This window comes from Balaenoptera physalus, assembly GCF_965194825.1.
Source record: "Balaenoptera physalus genome assembly, chromosome: 3".
NCBI classification, from domain to species: domain Eukaryota; kingdom Metazoa; phylum Chordata; class Mammalia; order Artiodactyla; family Balaenopteridae; genus Balaenoptera; species Balaenoptera physalus.
This window is the reverse complement of record NC_138890.1, coordinates 44326678-44344313: the sequence shown is the minus strand read 5'-3', so window position 1 is coordinate 44344313 and position 17636 is coordinate 44326678. Positions and strand designations below refer to the sequence as shown.

Sequence of the window (17636 nt, the reverse complement as noted above, 5' to 3'; positions counted from 1 at the left end):
CTCATTTCATGGCTGTTCCACACGCCCTGTATCCTTGGGGCTTAACATCAGTACGAAGGAAACACTGACACTGACATCTATGTGCATCCATATAAGGGAATGTTTAGACCGCTGGGCTCTCTGGTCAGGCCCTGTCCCCTGCCACCCCCTTCCTGCGGGAAAGCCAGGGTGGGGATTCCTGTGGGGTGCCCCACCTCCAGTTTTCCAGCTCATTTCTCCACGCTCACTTGACAGAGACAAGAAAAAAAAAAGAAGTGTTAGCGTTATTGTCTTTGTTGCCTCAAGACTCAGAATGTTATTTAAGAAAATACTGTTTTGAGAATGGTTTGATGATTCCCCTTAGGAAATCAGCTAAAACTGCTATGTAGTCATTCACCCAGAAACAGAGCCTAAAGGTAGAGCCTAATGCTGTTCTACAGGAATCTGACACGCGTAGGATCACACCGACCCTGTTTTTTTAAATATGTATCCTGAATCTTTATGGTTATCTGTTAACCAAGAGAAGTCAAATGCCCAGTTAGCCCCCTAGAGTGAGTGAGTTGGGAACATGAAGTTTTGTGGTATTTCATGGCAATCCCTAACAGTTCATCAGTTTTAAATTAAGTAAGATTCAAAAGGAAAATTGTAAGACTGAAAGCAATACAAAAATAAAATACCCCTTGAATTTTTATGTGGGTTCCTTACAATACAGTATTTTTGCATCCTGACTTCAAAAATCTCTTCATGTTTACTTGCTCTGTTGACAGAGAGCAATTTTAGCTCTTACTAATCATCTAACGACTACTACTCTCAGGATCGTAATATGTTAGGGGTTGTCCTAAGCAATAGTAATAGTAAGTGGCACTTGGTAAGTGTAGCAGTTGTCACCCATTAGCTCCTCCCAGGGAGGAAAGGACCCTGTGTACTGACGCAGGAGCACACAGCAGTTCCCAAACGAGGGAATCACTGGAATACTTTTTGGTAGAGAAATTGCTTCGTCTTCACACTTTAGAAAACTCATCATGGTTGGATCCTAGATCCCCCGAAAAAAGGCTATAAAAGAAACAGCTTAAGAGCAACCAGGAAATGTTAGTATGTTATATGATATCAAGAACTTTTTAATGTAGGTGATCATAATATTGAGGTTACGTAGGCGGATGTCCTTGTTTTCAGGAATTGCATGCTGAAGTATTTAAGGCTGAGTGATGCAATGGCTTCAACTTACTTTCAGATGATTCAGTAAATCAGAGAGAGTCAAAGCAGATATGGCAAAATGTTCATTGGGACTCTACATCAAGAGTATAAGGATGTTCATTGTTCTTTCAAATATTTTGTATGTCTAACATTTTTCATAACACAAACTTGAGGGGTGTGTGAAGGAAACTGAATCATGGAATATGGAAAGTTAAGACGAAAAAGGGTCACATGATGTATAAAGAGGAAGAAAAGTTATGAGGGCTTTTGTTTTTTTTCAGCTACTTGTGCTAGTTGGTGGGACTTACTCTTGGTAACATATGCCCCAGAGCTACTTCTGACCTCATTTTTTAAATTTATAGAGACATCTGCTAGTGCTGAACTCAGCCACGAGTCTCATGCTGCCCATCTGTTTGATTTGTGAGCAGGAAATAGCAGTTCAGGATCATAGAAAGCCAAAGCTGGGGAAGCTGGCCAGCCCAAATTAGAAAGAGGCCACTCGGGTTTGTGAGTACCGCTGGGAGAGCATGCAGGACACCACTGTCGGCTGCCCTCCTCCCAGGGGCCCGTGGTAGGGAGACTTTCCCTCTTCTTCTAGGTCTTTGAGAGAAAAGAAAACAGTAATGCCTTCTCCCTGTGCTCAACTTAAGAGACATGTTTCCATCCAGCTTCTTTGAGGGTCACGGCCTTTCCATTCTTGCTCTGGGTGGAATTTACTAGTAGGTAAAGCATTAGGGGATAAAAGACAGAGCTGATTTGCCCATGTAGCAGCAAAAAGGATCTTCATACCATTGTAAATCAGATCATGCAACTCTCCAGCTTAAAACTGACAGGTGGCTTCTCATTGTACTTAAAAATCTTTTATTTTAATTTATTTCATTCAAGTATAGTTGGTGTATAATGTTTTGTTAATTTCTACTGTCATTGTACTTAAAATTCTAACTCCCAACTTTGGCCTGTGAGGCCCAGATTATTCAGCTGTACCTTCTCCTCCGACTCCATCTTTCATTAGCACTCTCTCCCTGGCTGCACGATCCAGCTACATCAAGCACACGGCCGACTTTGAAGGTCAGACTAGAGATAAGGAATCTGAGGTACCCTGAAGATCTGCACCAGGACCAAGGCTGAATCTTACTATCCTTGGCTTCTGCCCTATTGCTTGCTCACATCTACCCCTTTGGCATTATAATTCAAGGGGCACCAAGAGCACCCCCAAAACAAAAGCACCTCTTCTGCTTTCTATCACAGTATATGAAATTCTCCTATTAGAGACTTAATTTGTTGATTTGAAATGTTATCTGATCTTTAGAAGCCCCGCTAAAATACAAAGTCTGCTGAGACTGTTTGGGAGAAAGATAATGCTGTGCAAGCCAGTTCATTAGTGGGTATTCATTTATCAAATAGTTGTGTTTTTTTTTAATTTTTATTTATTTTATTTATTTATTTTTGGCTGCACTGGGTCTTCATTGCCATGCGCAGGCTTTCTCTAGTTGTGGCGAGCGGGAAGCTACTCTTCATTGTGGTGCACAGGCTTCTCATTGCAGTGGCTTCTCTTGTTGCGGAGCACGGGCTCTAGGCACGCGGGCTTCAGTAGTTATGGCACACGGGCTCAGTAGTTGTGGCTCGCGGGCGCTAGAGCACAGGCTCAGTAGTTGTGGCATATGGGCTTAGCTGCTCCGCGGCATGTGGGATCTTCCCGGACCAGGGCTCGAACCCATGTCCCCTGCACTAGCAGGAGGATTCTTAACCACTGCGCCACCAGGGAAGTCCATCAAATAGTTTTGAGGAGTAGGAAGATCACTCAGGAAAGGGTGTGGGGGAACTAAAAGATCTCCAGGCAAAAACAAAAACAAACCAAAGAAAAACATTGAAGTAGAAACTCTGTGCTGTGCTTGGTAAGATGTTGATAGTATACACTAAGTGATAGAAATAGATTACAGAAGAATAATATTTTATATTCCATTCTTATTTAAAATATATGCTTAAATGTTTTATGCATGGAAAGACCTGGCAGGATAAACCCCAAAAGGTTATCAGTGATGACCCCTGGATGATGGGGTTATACATTTTTCGTTTTATAAACAAAAATGTATCTGCATCTTCTATTTTTTCAAAAATAGCCAGAAAGAAAGGGGCTAGAGTGACAGTTTTTTTTTTTTTTTTTTTATAAATTTATTTATTTTGGCTGCATTGGGTCTTCGTTGCTGCGCACAGGCTTTCTCTAGTTGCGGCGAGCCGGGGCTACTCTTCGTTGCGCTGCGCAGGCTTCTCATTGCGGTGGCTTCTCTTGTTGCGGAGCACAGGCTCTAGGCGTGGGGGCTCAGTAGTTGTGGCTCGCGGGCTCTAGAGCGCAGGCTCAGTAGTTGTGGTGCACGGGCTTAGTTTCTCCGCGGCATGTGGGATCTTCCCGGACCAGGGCTCAAACCCGTGTCCCCTGCATTAGCAGGCGGATTCTTAACCACTGCGCCACCGGGGAAGTCCCTAGAGTGACAGTTTTAAAAATATATCTAACACATTGCACGGTGACTGTATTTAACAGCACTGTATTGTATACTTGAAAGATGCTAAGAGAGTAAATCTTAAATGTTCTCACCGCAACAATAAGAACAAAGATGGCAGTTGTATGAGGTGAAGAATGTATCAGCTAACCTATCGCGGCAGTCATTTAGCAGTATATACGGGTATCAATCATCACGTCATACACCTTAAACTTACACAGTATTATATGTCAATGATCTCAGTATATCTGGGAAAAAAAGCTATGTCCACTAAATTAATAGTTTTTGAAAGGATGGTCTTTTCCTAGAGGCTGAATTAAATATTGGGTGCATTTCCAGAAGAAAATGACAAATGTCAAGTCAAATAACACATGTAAAGTGATTAAAATGTTGTTGTTGTTGATGGGCCTTAGAAGTCAGGGATAACAAATTTGTAGCCTGAGTGTCATTGCCCCTATTATACCCAAGGCAGATATTAATAATCCATCCTGCTGAGCCCAAGTATGATGTCAGAATCCTCTCTAGAAGCAGCCACTGCCTCTCAGTCATGGTTGGTACATGAGATGACCCCAGGGCCATCACTAGCACATATGTTGCCTTCAGGCAAATCACGAAGAAGTACCCTTTCTCAAGATCTTCCACATCCTTCTTGTGAAATATTTTCATAATATATTGATGTTTTTATGGAACAAAATACATCTGCTGGAAAATCATTATAAACAATCGATCTCTGATGTCTATGATATGTTTGGCACCCCCTAGGATGGGATGCCCTTGAACAATACACTATCTGCATAAACCATTCACAGCAGCCCTGGGTGATACTTTTTTGTCATCTCTGCTAGAGATGCCCCCCCCCCCAAAAAATAAACAAATCCTTATCTCCCAAAAAAAGGAGTGGTCTGAGACCCCTGGAAACTGCTCCATTGTCCTGACATTCTATCACTGGAGTTTGTCCTACTTTGGTATCTGGGAGGCAGCTGAAGTACCTACTTCCTCTTGGTCAGATGTACAGTCCGTATAGCAAGGCAATACGGCAAGACATAGGACGCTAAGGAGGTATTATTAACCAGTCAGCTGTTTCTGTTTCAGGGCAGTAAGATGGAAGGAAGACTGTGGGTCTTTGTTCCAATTAAAACTCAGACTTAATTCCATTTTTCTCCCAGTCCATGAATTTGCTAATTTCACATTCCAGTGATTTGCAATGAACATAGTTCCCTGGGGCCTTTGCTGTTGCATTGGCCATATTGCAGGCCCAGCCTCTCCCTCCCAACACCCAACATTTGGGATGTGCAGTCCAGTGGTTCTGAAGAGGTGTTCTGGGTGGCACGGTCCTCTGGGCTTCATGATGAGTAAGGGGAACTCAGATGATGAGGACATCTTCCACCCAGCAGGTTCTAATTGGTCACTTAGAGTTTTTAAATCAGCATTCCCAGCTTGAGACTTGGTACAGGCACACGGAAGTCCTCGTGCTTTTGTCCCTCTCAAGAAAGACCTATGTCCACTCAGCAGAGCACAATGAAAGAGCAGGGTAAGGTTGGTTTTAGAAAAGATGATTGTCCTAGCCCCAGTGCAGGTCAGGCCAGACCTAGATCAGCAAGAGAATTCTGAGAGGCCTCAGCTACAGCTTATCACACGTTTCTTTATTAGATAAGTATTACCGTATACCCTGCCTATATCCAAAAGGATATGCAGTGCCTTATACTTAAAGAAATTGTTTTGCTGAGTCTAGGGACAATGACACAGAATAAGACCAAAAAGGCATCAAGAGGCAGAGGGGAAGGCCAGGGTGTGTTACATCAGGCTCCCTCAGCCCAATTGCAGGTTGATTCCCAGGTACTCTCCTAGAAAGGGTATATCTTTGGACTCAGAAATCCTGGATTCAGGTCTTACCTCCGTGCTTGACAGCTATGAGCCTCTGGGGAAATGATTGAATCCCTGAGCCTTAGTTTCTACACCCCCAAAATGCTGGGGCTAGGTCCCTACTTCCCGGAGCCTTTGTGGGAAATGACCTTACCAGAGACCCCTCCCTCCTCTTCCCACAGCCCAGCAAGGAGGCTTTGACTCACCTTCCCTGGAAGTCACCTAAAACTGAGGGTTCTGACTGCCTACAGCCCCGTCAGCCCACCCCTCCATTACTCGCCCGCTGAGCAAATGATTTCCTGCTCTCTACACACCAGCCATCTCATCTCCGATCTTATCTTCCCTCTGTCTGTGATTGCACCTTTCCTGCCCATCCTCCCAGGCCCATCTCAGGGCCATCATTACCTCATTCCCCCCCAGTTCTCGTGTTCAGCACACACTTTATCAAATGCCTGTTCTCTGCAAGACACCTGGTGTTATTTCTCCCTCCTCCAAGTCTCTAGAGCCCTTGGTTGCAGACTTCTTTTGCACCTAGTGATTCTGTTTATTTCCCAGTCACAGGTATCTTTAACCCTCTTCCCCTACTAGATTATAAACTTCATTAAAATCTAGTTTTTCCAGTCTTACCTGTCATCATGTTTCCTTCAGCATCCAGGCCCCACTCCAGTCAGAAAACAGTAAGTACCCAGTGGATGTTTGGTGAACTGAGGGAAGGAAGGAAGAGGGAGCACCAAGGGCATAGGGGTAGCATTGTGCCTCACACCTGGCTGGAAAGGTGGCCTGCCACCCCTGTTCAGGTGTGTATGAGTAGACACGGACGTGCCCAGAATTTATCAGTCTCCCCTTCATCTCAGGTACCACTTTGCACCTTGTCTTTCTTTGGTCTCACAGAGTCAGAGGAATTGAAATATCTGGAAAGGTCTGGTCACCTGGGGAAGCACCTACTCACATCTCCCCTTGCACTTGTGTTTCCTTTTTCCTGGAGTCAGTTTCCATCCTCGTGCTGATGATTCCCAAGTTCAGATCCACTCTGTGGACCCTGGGGGGCCCTAGCCATTATGTCTCATTGCCTTTTAGACATCTTCTCCTGAATGTCCACAGAAATTCACCTTGCCCAGATCTGATCTCAGCTGCCTGCTGCCTGCAAACTCACTGTGTCTTCTGACCCTGTGAGCAGTTCAGCATGGGTGTCCTTTCCCTTCCTCTGCTGTCATATCCAGTCTGTAGTAGGGTCTTTGATATCTGCTCCCAGCTCTCTGTCTCCTTTGCCACTGCTCCAGGCCCTGCGATCTCTTGCTTGGCCTATTCCAACACCCCTTTTGCCCTCCCCCAGTGCTTTCTCTCTTGCAGCCAAAAGGTAAAACTGCAGATGTGATCATGCCACTTCCCTGATTAAAACCATCAGGATAGCGTCCAAACACCTAAGCAAGGCTTACAAGATCCTTCCTGCTGTGCCTCCTCCTCACCCCTCCTTCCTCACCTCATGCCACCTTCCCCCAGCACTGAAAGCTTCAGTCTTATTCAGCTGTCCACCCCTCACCCACTGTGGTCCCTCTTGCTTTGGGGCCTCTCACAGGTGCTGTTCACCCTCACCTGTCCAACACTTAGCCCTTGTTCAGGTCTCAGCTTAGCATTTCCTTCTCCAGAAAGTCTTCCCTATCATTCTCCCCAGAAGTCTGGATTGATTACCCCTATTATATATTCCTGTAGTACCCCAATTGTAGCACTTAACTAGAACTACCCATTTTACCTGCTTTCCTCCTCATCTTGGTAAGGACCATGCATTAGGTCTGCCTCACTTACTGCTCTATCTCCAGCACCTTGCAGAGAGACTTGGTATACAGATGCATACTATTTGCTTAATGAATGAATGAATGAATGAATGAATGGCTTAATTTCTGCTCAGGCTATATCCTAGTTAGAATGAAAGTGTTGAGAATTTGGGACGTCCTTGTTTGGTCTCTAGATAGTATTATACCCATGTTCTCTATATTCCTCTTATTGGCCTTTCATAGCAGGTAAAATGCAGGTCCTGAGTATGGCTAGTCCCTCCGAAAAGACTCTTGATCAGTGTTTGCATGGGATATGAGACACTGCTCTGATTCTTCTTCACAAGCACCCTGGGCTGGGGCTGGATTAGAGAGCTCAACCGGCTTGGTGAGGGACCTGAATGAATAAGGGCTCTGATTAGTTTTTTAAAAGAAAACTACTGTAGACTGAAGGGTCTTGGAAGAGTCCTAGAAGGTGAATCTCGAATGGGGCTTTGCAGGATGGACAAGAATGATGTGGTTTGGGAGGGTTGAGGAGGAAGGAATTTATAGGGATAGGTTGACCACGTGACGGTCTGGTTATTTACCTTGGAATCACACCAGCAGAACTTCAAAAATTAGTTGCCTGTGAAGAAATTGTCTACACAAATTCAGGATAGAAATTACCTCTGGAGTTTGGGGAGCAGAGGTTTCAGTAATTGCCTGTTTTTCAGCTAGAAGATGGCACAAGACTCTTTTCATTCTTCTTCAAACTGCATATGTATGTCACAGTTTTTAAGTTTAAAGAATGTTAGTTGATAGGACCAAAAACCGAGTAAATAAGCAACAAATGATGTGATCCTATCAGATAGGAGTGAGGCTAAAACGTTTCTCACGTAGTGAGATTTTAAAGTAATTTCCTTCTGTCTCTATTTTTAATAAGTGAATGTGTTTTTCATAAAGTGTATGTATAATGGGGGCGGAGGGTATATTTCAGGCTTCCCAAGGCTTTGGCTGCATAGGCGACTATGGGAAAACAATGGGTGTAGGAGTGAGGTGGCCCTGGGTCTCGGTGTCAGCCCTGCTGCTTCCTTATCACTGTGTGGACCTGGTTGGGACACTCCATCTCCCCAAGAGTCTCAGCGTCCTCACAGGTAGGATGGGAATTGTAAGACCTATGTCACAGGATGCTCAGAGGTGTAAAGCAGGCAACGGGTACAAAGCACCTGGCACAGAGTCTAGGGGAGGGACCCTTACAGACCATTTAATCCAGCCTCTTCATTTTGTTTCATTTAAACTGTTGTTAATTGCACACAATAAATCAAATAGTACAGATGAGCTTATGGTGTAAAACATCATTCTTGGCTCTGCTGCACCTCTCCCCACCTGCATCCCAATCCCCAAGGCAACCTGCTTTAATGCTTTCTGTTTCTAGTTCTTCTTCTTTTTTTTGTTTTAATTAATTAATTTATTTAATTTTTTATTTTTGGCTGTGTTGGGTCTTCGTTTCTGTGCGAGGGCTTTCTCTAGGTGCGGCAAGCAGGGGCCACTCCTCATCGCAGTGCACAGGCCTCTCACTATCGTGGCCTCTCTTGTTGCGGAGCACAGGCTCCAGACGCGCAGGCTCAGTAGTTGTGGCTCACGGGCCTAGTTGCTCCGTGGCATGTTGGATCTTCCCAGACCAGGGCTCGAACCCGTGTCCCCTGCATTGGCAGGCAGATTCTCAACCACGGCGCCACCAGGGAAGCCCTCTAGTTCTTCTAGTTGTTATCTCCATAACGCTTAGTAATATGAGGCTAACCTCTATTTCTTCATGAGCAACTTTAAACAATAATTTTCTCCCTAGTTGGAAAGATGAGACTTTAGCTCATTTACGTCTGTTCCCTCTCTTCCTTTCAGTATTTGATTGTTACATTTTATTACTTATGTTGTTTTCCCTTGTAATCAGAGATAATATACTTACACCTCTGTTGCTTCTTTCAGTAACATTATTTAGTATTTTGACTCTTTACGTGAAAGATAAGGAAATTAACAGTCCTAACTTCCACTCCTAGACTTTTACCTCCTACCTCCTGTCAGCTACCCTTTTACTTTTATATGACACAGCTGTATTTTTTGTAACATTTGTATTTTGTTCTGCATCTGTGATTTGTTCCTTAAGTGTAGCCTAAAAAAAGAGAAAAAAGACAAAAGTATTTTTCATGTTATTAATCCTATGCAAATATTGTTCCTTGCTGGACCAAGTGTCATGACCAAGGATTTTGTTTCCTTCCCTCTGATTCCAGCATCAAGACCCCAAAAGCTCCTTATTTTAAAGTTAAGAAGAATTACTTTCAGAGTTCTTTCCCAGATTAATTTTTTGAAGTAATATATATTTAATGTTGAAAATGTAGTAAATACATACAAGTAGGAAAAAACAGGAAGGAAGAGAGAGAGGAATAGAAAATTAAAAAACACCTGAAAATCCAGCTCTATGGAGCATTTACTAGAAATACTTCACATAGTGTTCATATAGGGTAATCAGTACATTGAAGGGAAAATACTTCTAGTGATAAGGGGAAACATCTATGCCTACATAAGAAAACCCAAAATAGGAAGGATTCTGTCCTAAGTCTCAATTCCCTTATGTGCCACAGACTTTCAACTTTTATTCCACATACTTATTGAGCATTTGCTGTCTGTCAGGCACTGTACTTACTCTTGGGAGTAAAATAGGGTCAAAAATAATCATTGTCCCTACCTTCCTGAAGGTTACATCCAGTAGGGAGAGGTAGATATTAATCAAATAGTCACATGTGGGCATGTATAATACAAATTGAGTTCAAATGCTGAAAGGAAAAGAGCTTGGTTCTTTGAGGACATATAACAATATATATTACAATACTCATGGACGGGGACGTATTGCAGTGGTCCGGGAAGTCTCCCTGGAAGGAATGATGCTTGAATTGAGATCTGAAAGAAGAGTGGGAGGACTTCCCTGGTGGTGCAGTGGTTAAGAATCTGCCTGCCAATGCAGGGGACATGGGTTCGAGCCCTGGTCCGGGAAGATCCCACATGCCATGGAGCAACTAAGCCCATGCGCCACAACTACTGAGCCAGCACGCCACAACTACTGAAGCCCGCATGCCACAACTACTGAAGCCCACGTGCCAAAAGCCCGTGCTCCACAACAAGAGAAGCCACCGCAATCAGAAGACCGCACACCACAATAAAGAGTAGCCCCCGCTCTCCGCAACTAGAGAAAAGCCCGCGTGCAGCAACAAAGACCCAATGCAGCCAAAAATAAATAAATGAATTTAAAAAAAAAAAAACAAGTGGGAATTTACTAAGCAAAGGAGGGGGATGGGAGAGATAGGTTAGGGAGCATTCCAGAGAGAAGGCAGAAATTCAGTGATGAATATGCAGACGGTGAATTCAAGTAACAGAAAGCTGCCGTGGCTGGAGCAGAAAGAGCTGGCAGGGAGTGGGGAAGAAACCCACTCTAGGTGGCCTTCGCAGGCTAGGGGCCAGGTGGGTTCCTAGCAGAGTGGAAGGCCAAGTGTCATGCTTTAGGATAGAGATTGGATGAGAAGGTGGTGGGCATTAGCCTAAGTGCTCACAGAGCAGTCTGTTCAGATCCCTGACACAGGCTTTTGTGTGCTCTGAACTGGACATTTTTATCAGTCGCAATGGCCTCAGCTCATGAATGCCAAACAAACACCTTCCACAAAAGGCATTGCAGGGTATATAGCCACCTCGTCATGCAAATGGCCACATAGCTCATCCTTGGGGACCTTCCAGGCAAATGCTTTCCCACCTCTGTGAGGAAACCACATCCTTCTCTTTCTTCACCTTCAGTAACAAATGGCATTACAAGGTAGAGAATACACAGGAAGCATGCCAACAGGAAGCACCCCCAAAGAACCTCTGGTCCTGCAGGTTGCAAACTCGAGGGGGAGGCGCAGGGTGCGGAGGGGGGGTAAATGGAACACTCCTGTCTCCCCCAAGGAAATCTGGAGTGGAAGCTCATCATGTAAAATGAATAAAGCAACAACATTGGTCTTGTTGTAGAGGGCCCAGAACCTTCTTCCCCTTTCTCCATCCTCTAAGGTGGCTTCTAAGGTCAGTTTTATTCACAGGAACAAAATAGAAAGTTGATATTCATGCAAGGGGGCAACTTTCCTAGTAAGAAGACATTTCTAGGAGCAACTGAAATTTTTGGAAGAAAAGTAAACAAGAAAGATAAGGAAACTTGGCAGTAGGGCTATGTGTACCAATCCTGTGCTTGGAATACTTGTGTAACTCCTCATTGCACTTAAATTCCAGACTTCATACCATACTATGAGACCTCGCATGATCTGGTCCCTCCCTTCTGTTAGGAACTAAGACTGTACTATGACTACCTGCGTCACTATACTCCAGCTTACTCTCTGCCCCAGGGCCATTGCACTTACCTCATATCTACATGGCTGGCTCCTTCTTTATTACATTCTCTACTTAAATATCTATCCCCTCAAAAAGGTTTCCCCTAACCACCCTCTCTGAAGTAGTCCCTTCCCCACTCCCAGTCACTCTCTAGCCTACCCTATTGTGTCTTACCACTATCTGAAATTTTCTGGTTTGTTTACTTCTTTTTATCTCTCTCAACTACAATGTAATTTACATGAGTACAGAGATCTCGTTCAACATCATATCTGCAAAGCCTAGAACAATGCCTGGTACTCTATAAATGTTTGTTGGATGAATGGATGTAATAGTATTCTCATATATGGAGGATAGTCATGTGGATAAAAAAATTCACTTATTCATCTAAGAAACATGAGATAACAAATATTCATTCATTAATAAATAATTATTGAGAGACTATTATGTCCTAGGCACTGGGGATAAAAGGTAAAAATAGAGGCGGCATCCCTACCCTTAAGGAGCTCATAGTGTTGTGGTCAATGTGGAGAAGTGTGGAGAGAATCTAAGACATGAGGACTTACTGGTCATGGGACATGAGGAAGAGAGACGAAAAATGAACCCCGGGTTTTAGACTTGGGCAGGTGAGGAGATTATTGTGCCATTCTGGGAGCAAAGGAACCTCAGATAAGAAGGGGAGAAGAAGGTCAGCTTTAGAAATGTGGAGCTGTGGAATATCCAGTGGAAATATCCAGGAAGGAGGTAGATATCCAAGTCTGGAGCTTGAAAGAGAAGCCTGGCTGGAAATACAGAGCTGGTGAATCGAAGGCAGTGCTTGTAGACATGGGAGTAGGCGAGACAAAGTAGGTAAAATGAAGTGAGGAGAAAAAAAGGAAGAGGGACCTTGGAGAAAACCAACGTTTAAAGGATGGTTAGAAGCCAAACCTGCAAAAGAATCTAAAAAGGAGAAATCAAAGTAATGGAAACCACAGAACTCATTGTCATAGTAACTGAGGGAAGACAGTGCCTAATACATTAGAGATGCCGTGGTACGAGGACTGAAAGGTATCCATTGAACTTGGTGACAGAGCAGCCTCAGTAATCTTTGCCAGAGCCATTGCCATGGCGTGTTATAGCTGGGCATGACATTTTTGCTTGCTGTGAAGGGAAGTGAAGACTGGGAAATGGAGAGAGAGGTAGAAAGCTCTTGTAAGGTGCTCGGCCCTGAAAGGAGGAGAAAGATGGAAGGGTGGCTGAAGAATCTGGCTAGAAAAACACATTCAGTAATACTCTAAAGGGCAGAACAAGGATCTTGAATGGAAACTGCTGGGAGGCTGCCTTGGTTTAAAACTTTCTAACCATTAGAATTGTTCAAAAATGGGTTAGGCTGCCTCCAGAAGTACCGAGCTCTTGATTACTGGAGGTATCGAAGCATAGCCTAAATGTTACAGTATATTAAGAAAGAGTAAGGTGTTCAATCAGTAATCTAGGCTTCCACCATAAGAAACTGGAGAAAGAAAAGCAAATTAAACCCAAAGCAATCAGAAGAATGGACATAATAAAGATAAGAACAGAAATCAGCAACATTGAAAGCAGAAACACTATAGGAAAATATAAATGAAAGTAAAAGCTGATTCTTTGGGGAAAAAAATCAATAAAATTGATAGACCTCTAGCTAGACCAAGAAAAAAAAAAGAGAAGATGCAAATTACCAGTATCAGGTATGAAATAGGGATATCACTATAGATTTCACAGACATCAGAAGGATAATAAAGGCATACTACAAGCAACCCTATGCCCATAAATTAAACTTAGATGAAAGGAATCAAGTCTTTGAGTCACAGAAAACCCCAAAACTCACTTTAAAAAAATCGATAACCTGAACAGTACTATATGTGCTAAAGAAATTGTATACCTAGTTAAAAAACAAAAAAAGACTTCCAACAAAGAAAACTCCAGATACAGCTGGTTTCCCTTGTGAATTCTACCAAAAATTTAAGGAAGAAATCATAACAATTCCAGAAAATAGAAAAGAGGAGAACTCTTTCCAACTTATGAGGTCGGCATTTCCCTAATACCAACACCAACAACACTTGAAAACTCCAAATCAATGTCTCTAATGGATATAGAGTAAAAATCCCCAAAAAATACTAGCAAATAAAATCCACCAATACATAAGAAGAATAATGCATCACAACCAAGTGAAGTTTACCCCAAGAATGCAAGGCTGGTTCATCATTCAAAAATCAATCCACATAGGGACTTCCCTGGTGGCTCAGTGATTAAGAATCCACCTGCCAATGCAGGGGACACAGGTTCGAGCCCTGGTCCTGGAAGATCCCACATGCCGCGGAGCAACTAAGCCTGTGTGCCACAACTACTGAGCCAGCACACCACAGCTACTGAAGCCCACGTGCCTAGAGCCTGTGCTGCACAACAAGAGAAGCCACGGCAATGAGAAGCCTGCGCACCACAATGAAGAGTAGCCCCCACTGACCACAACTAGAGAAAGCCCACGCGCAGCAATGAAGACCCAACGCAGCCAAAAATAAATTTTAAAAATTTAAAAAAAAATCAATCCATATAATTCACCATATTAATAAATGTAAGAGTAGCCTGAATAATCAGTAGGCAAGTTTTCAGATTATATGATGAATCAAAGGGTCTAAGCTTAGACATAGCAATAAAGACCAAGTTACTTGATTTACTGGTTTGGGGAGGAACAGATTAATTAAGAAAGTGAGGAAATTTCCCCTCTGGCTAAGAAACTGAGAATTACAGTCAGATCACACAGGTCTCTCTGGAGAGTTCAGTTGTCCTCCTTCTGTCATCCTCACTTCAAAGACTGAGGGAGTTGAGGGGTTTCTTTCTTGAGCAGCTGGCCTGCTAGATTTCCAGGATGGCCACATTCTACCCATGCCTGGTTAAGAAAACCAAGGGCCCTCACAATCCTGATTTTCTCAAGATTCTTTAGAATCCAAGAGTATCAGAGTTGAATGAAGGCTGGATCTTACCTAATCCAGATCCCCACAGTTTAAAGAATAGAAACCAAGACCCATGGAGGGTGGCTCATGTAGGTCCCCTTCCCCATCACTGAAATCCAGTGATCATGAGCTGGTCCCGGGACAGTAAGCCCATTTGACCATATCTTCCAGGCCTGCCCTCCCCCAAACTTTCCCCTCCAACCTTTGTAGTACGCGTTGGCTTTTAGCTTACTTTTGTGCATAAAGAGTCCCCATCAAAACCTGTCTGGGTCCTAGTCCCTCTTCTCTCACCATTTGGAGTCTGGGGTGGAGAAAATCAACCAGACCCAGGCCTTCACACAGAGGCATCCTGCATTACTGTATTGGAGGATTGGTCTAGCTACCTGCGTTGAGCCCATAGGCCTCACAGCCAACCAGATGAACATAGTCTGGGTCTGTCATCTCTATTTGATCCCACTGCCACGTTGAATTCTTTCAACAAATTCCTTATAAGATTGTAATGAAAATGTACTGCACACTCATTATGTCCAGGGTCTGTGCTATGAGGCTATACATTCTCTCACTTCATCCTCACAGTAACCCATTAAAATAGGTACTGTTCTCATCCTCATTTTGCAGATAAATGAATTGGCTCAGAGAGGTTAAGCAACGTGCTTAAGATCCCACAGCTGGTTAAGTAGAAGTGTTAGGATTTGAACCCAGGTCTGGCTGACTCCAGTGTTCAAGCTTTTAGTAATGAAAATTCTTCCTGGTTTACAATAACAATGGTTTTCTCTTTCTTTCCCCCCTTCTCTCTTTTCAGTCTCAGGAGGAAGTCTGTGATTTGCTCCATGCTGCACCCTTCCAAAACATCTTGCCTAGAGTCTACATCAAAGGTAAGAAACCACTGACAGCAGCTAAGTGGCCAGTTTGAATTTGCACCTCACACTCACTTAATCCCAGTAAACTCAGATGTGCGGTCAGAAATGGAGAAGGTGAGAGCTTTGGACAGCTATTGGGTAGTCACAGAATTGGAAAGGATGCTTCAGGCCTTGGTCCTTCTAGAACATCCCTAGTAAGTTGCTGTCTAGCTTGGTCTAAATCCTTCAGGTGATGGGGAGCTCACCACCCCATGAGGTAGATGATTCCACTGTTGGGCACAAATAATAAAACATTTTCCTTGTAGTGTGTCCTGACCACACTTGCCAGAACCAGGGAAAACAGTTCCACACGCTCCATCCAAATACTGGAATACAAATACGTCACCAGGTCCTCTGAGAGCTCTTCCTTTCCCATGTCCCCCGGTGTGCCCTGAATCTCATTTTCTGCCTACTGTTCCTTTTGCAGAGGGGGAGCGTTTGGAGGTCCGGATGAAACGCCTGGAAGCCAAGTACGCGCCACTTCACCTGGTCCCTCTGATAGAGCGGCTGGGGACCCCTCAGGTACGATCCTCCTATCATGGACTCGGAGAACCAAAAGGAACTTTAGAGGGAGAGAGAGCATTTGGTCCCACCTCCTCATTGTACAGATGGGGAAACTGAGGCCCAGAGAGAGAAACAGAAAGTCTAACAGCACACAGCCTGTTAGTGGCAAGGGCAGGTCTGGAATGAGTTTTGCTGCCTCTCAGGCCTGCACCCTGTATCATCTATCCTGCCAAGAAAGAAGGAAGTCAGACAAGTATCTGTTACTCCCCGTTAGGTATTAAGAATTCTGCTGAGTTACTGCATGCCCTGTGAACCGGCAGTTCATCTCTGGGTATCTTTGCTAAAAAAAAACTCTTACAGGAACCCAAGATGTTTACCACAGCATTGTTTCTTAAAGCAAAAAACTGGAGACAACCTAAATGTCAATCAGTAGAGTGTTGACTAAATAAAATGTGGTAAAATCATTTAAATGATGAATACCTGCTACATAATAATGAAAAGAAAAAAAATCAGATCTAGATGCATCAGTGTGGACAGACCATAAACACATGGTTAAGTGAATAAAGCAAGTTGCACAACAGGTCATGGAGTATGATGCTATTTGTATTTTTTTAAACACATATCAAAAAACCATATTAAGTAAAACTTTTCCTAGGAAATGAAAAACACACAGTTCATAATGGTGGCAACCTCTGAAGAAAGACGAAAGGGACAGAGATGGGTGGGGAGATCAAAGAAGGCAGATTTACCGGTAATGTTCTAATATTTTTGAAGGTGAATGAGCTCAGATGTTAATTCTGTAATTAGAACTCATTTTTACAAACCTGAACCTGTACATGGAGATGCGTAAAACAGGACCCCTGCCTTTGGGGAACTCACAAACCGTGCAGGCAGTCAGGAAAGAAGACACTTTGGTGGGGGAAAGGGATGAAACAAAAAGCATGTGCTGTCTCCTTTCAAGTTGATTCAAGTTGAATCAAGCATTTGGTGGTGGGGCAGGGCACGGATCAGGGTAGGAATTCAGGAAGAAGAGAAAACAGGGCACTGCAGCGAGACAAGCCAGTATGGCTTGTTTTGTTAGACAAAACCCAAAACCGACTGCTTAAAAGGTTTAGGATTCAGATCCGCTCTTGGACTAGCATCCCTAAGGTCCTCTCTCCTGTTATCACAAAAGCTCATGAATCAGAAAAATTCTCATCCTCCGCAGAGGGCGGAAGGCGGCCTCTTCTCTCGAAAAACATGGCAAGTGTTGGAGCCCATGACAGGGCCCCATCTGCCCAGGTGTCACACTGATGAGCAGCCCCAGCCAGACCCCCTGCAGGCCACCCACCTCCTACTGAAAACAGTGACTAAACATTTAGTGACATTTGGGTTCTTTAGTCACCACAGAGAGAATGTAGATACTGTGAAATATGCACATTTTCTTTTTTGGCCTTCCGGGGCTGAACACAGGAGATCCTCTAAAGATTGCCTTCTAGGGAGAAATCCCCCAAGCCAGCGACATATAAATGTGTCTGCTCCACTGTTGGTGTCATCCTACAAGAATCTGGCCTCTCACACCCAGGCTTCGGCATGTGTTTCCAC

At 43.8% G+C, this 17636-nt stretch overlaps 1 protein-coding gene across 1 annotated transcript in view; it reads left to right on the top strand.

The window, feature by feature from the left end:
- The window catches only part of CYFIP2 (cytoplasmic FMR1 interacting protein 2), a 128441-nt gene that overhangs the window by 99348 nt on the left and 11457 nt on the right, over positions 1-17636 (top strand). Inside the window, exons 28-29 of the mRNA XM_082453968.1 lie at positions 15452-15524; positions 15976-16070. Coding sequence (XP_082310094.1) covers positions 15452-15524; positions 15976-16070 — 168 coding nt within the window. The remainder of the gene's footprint in view (positions 1-15451; positions 15525-15975; positions 16071-17636) is intronic.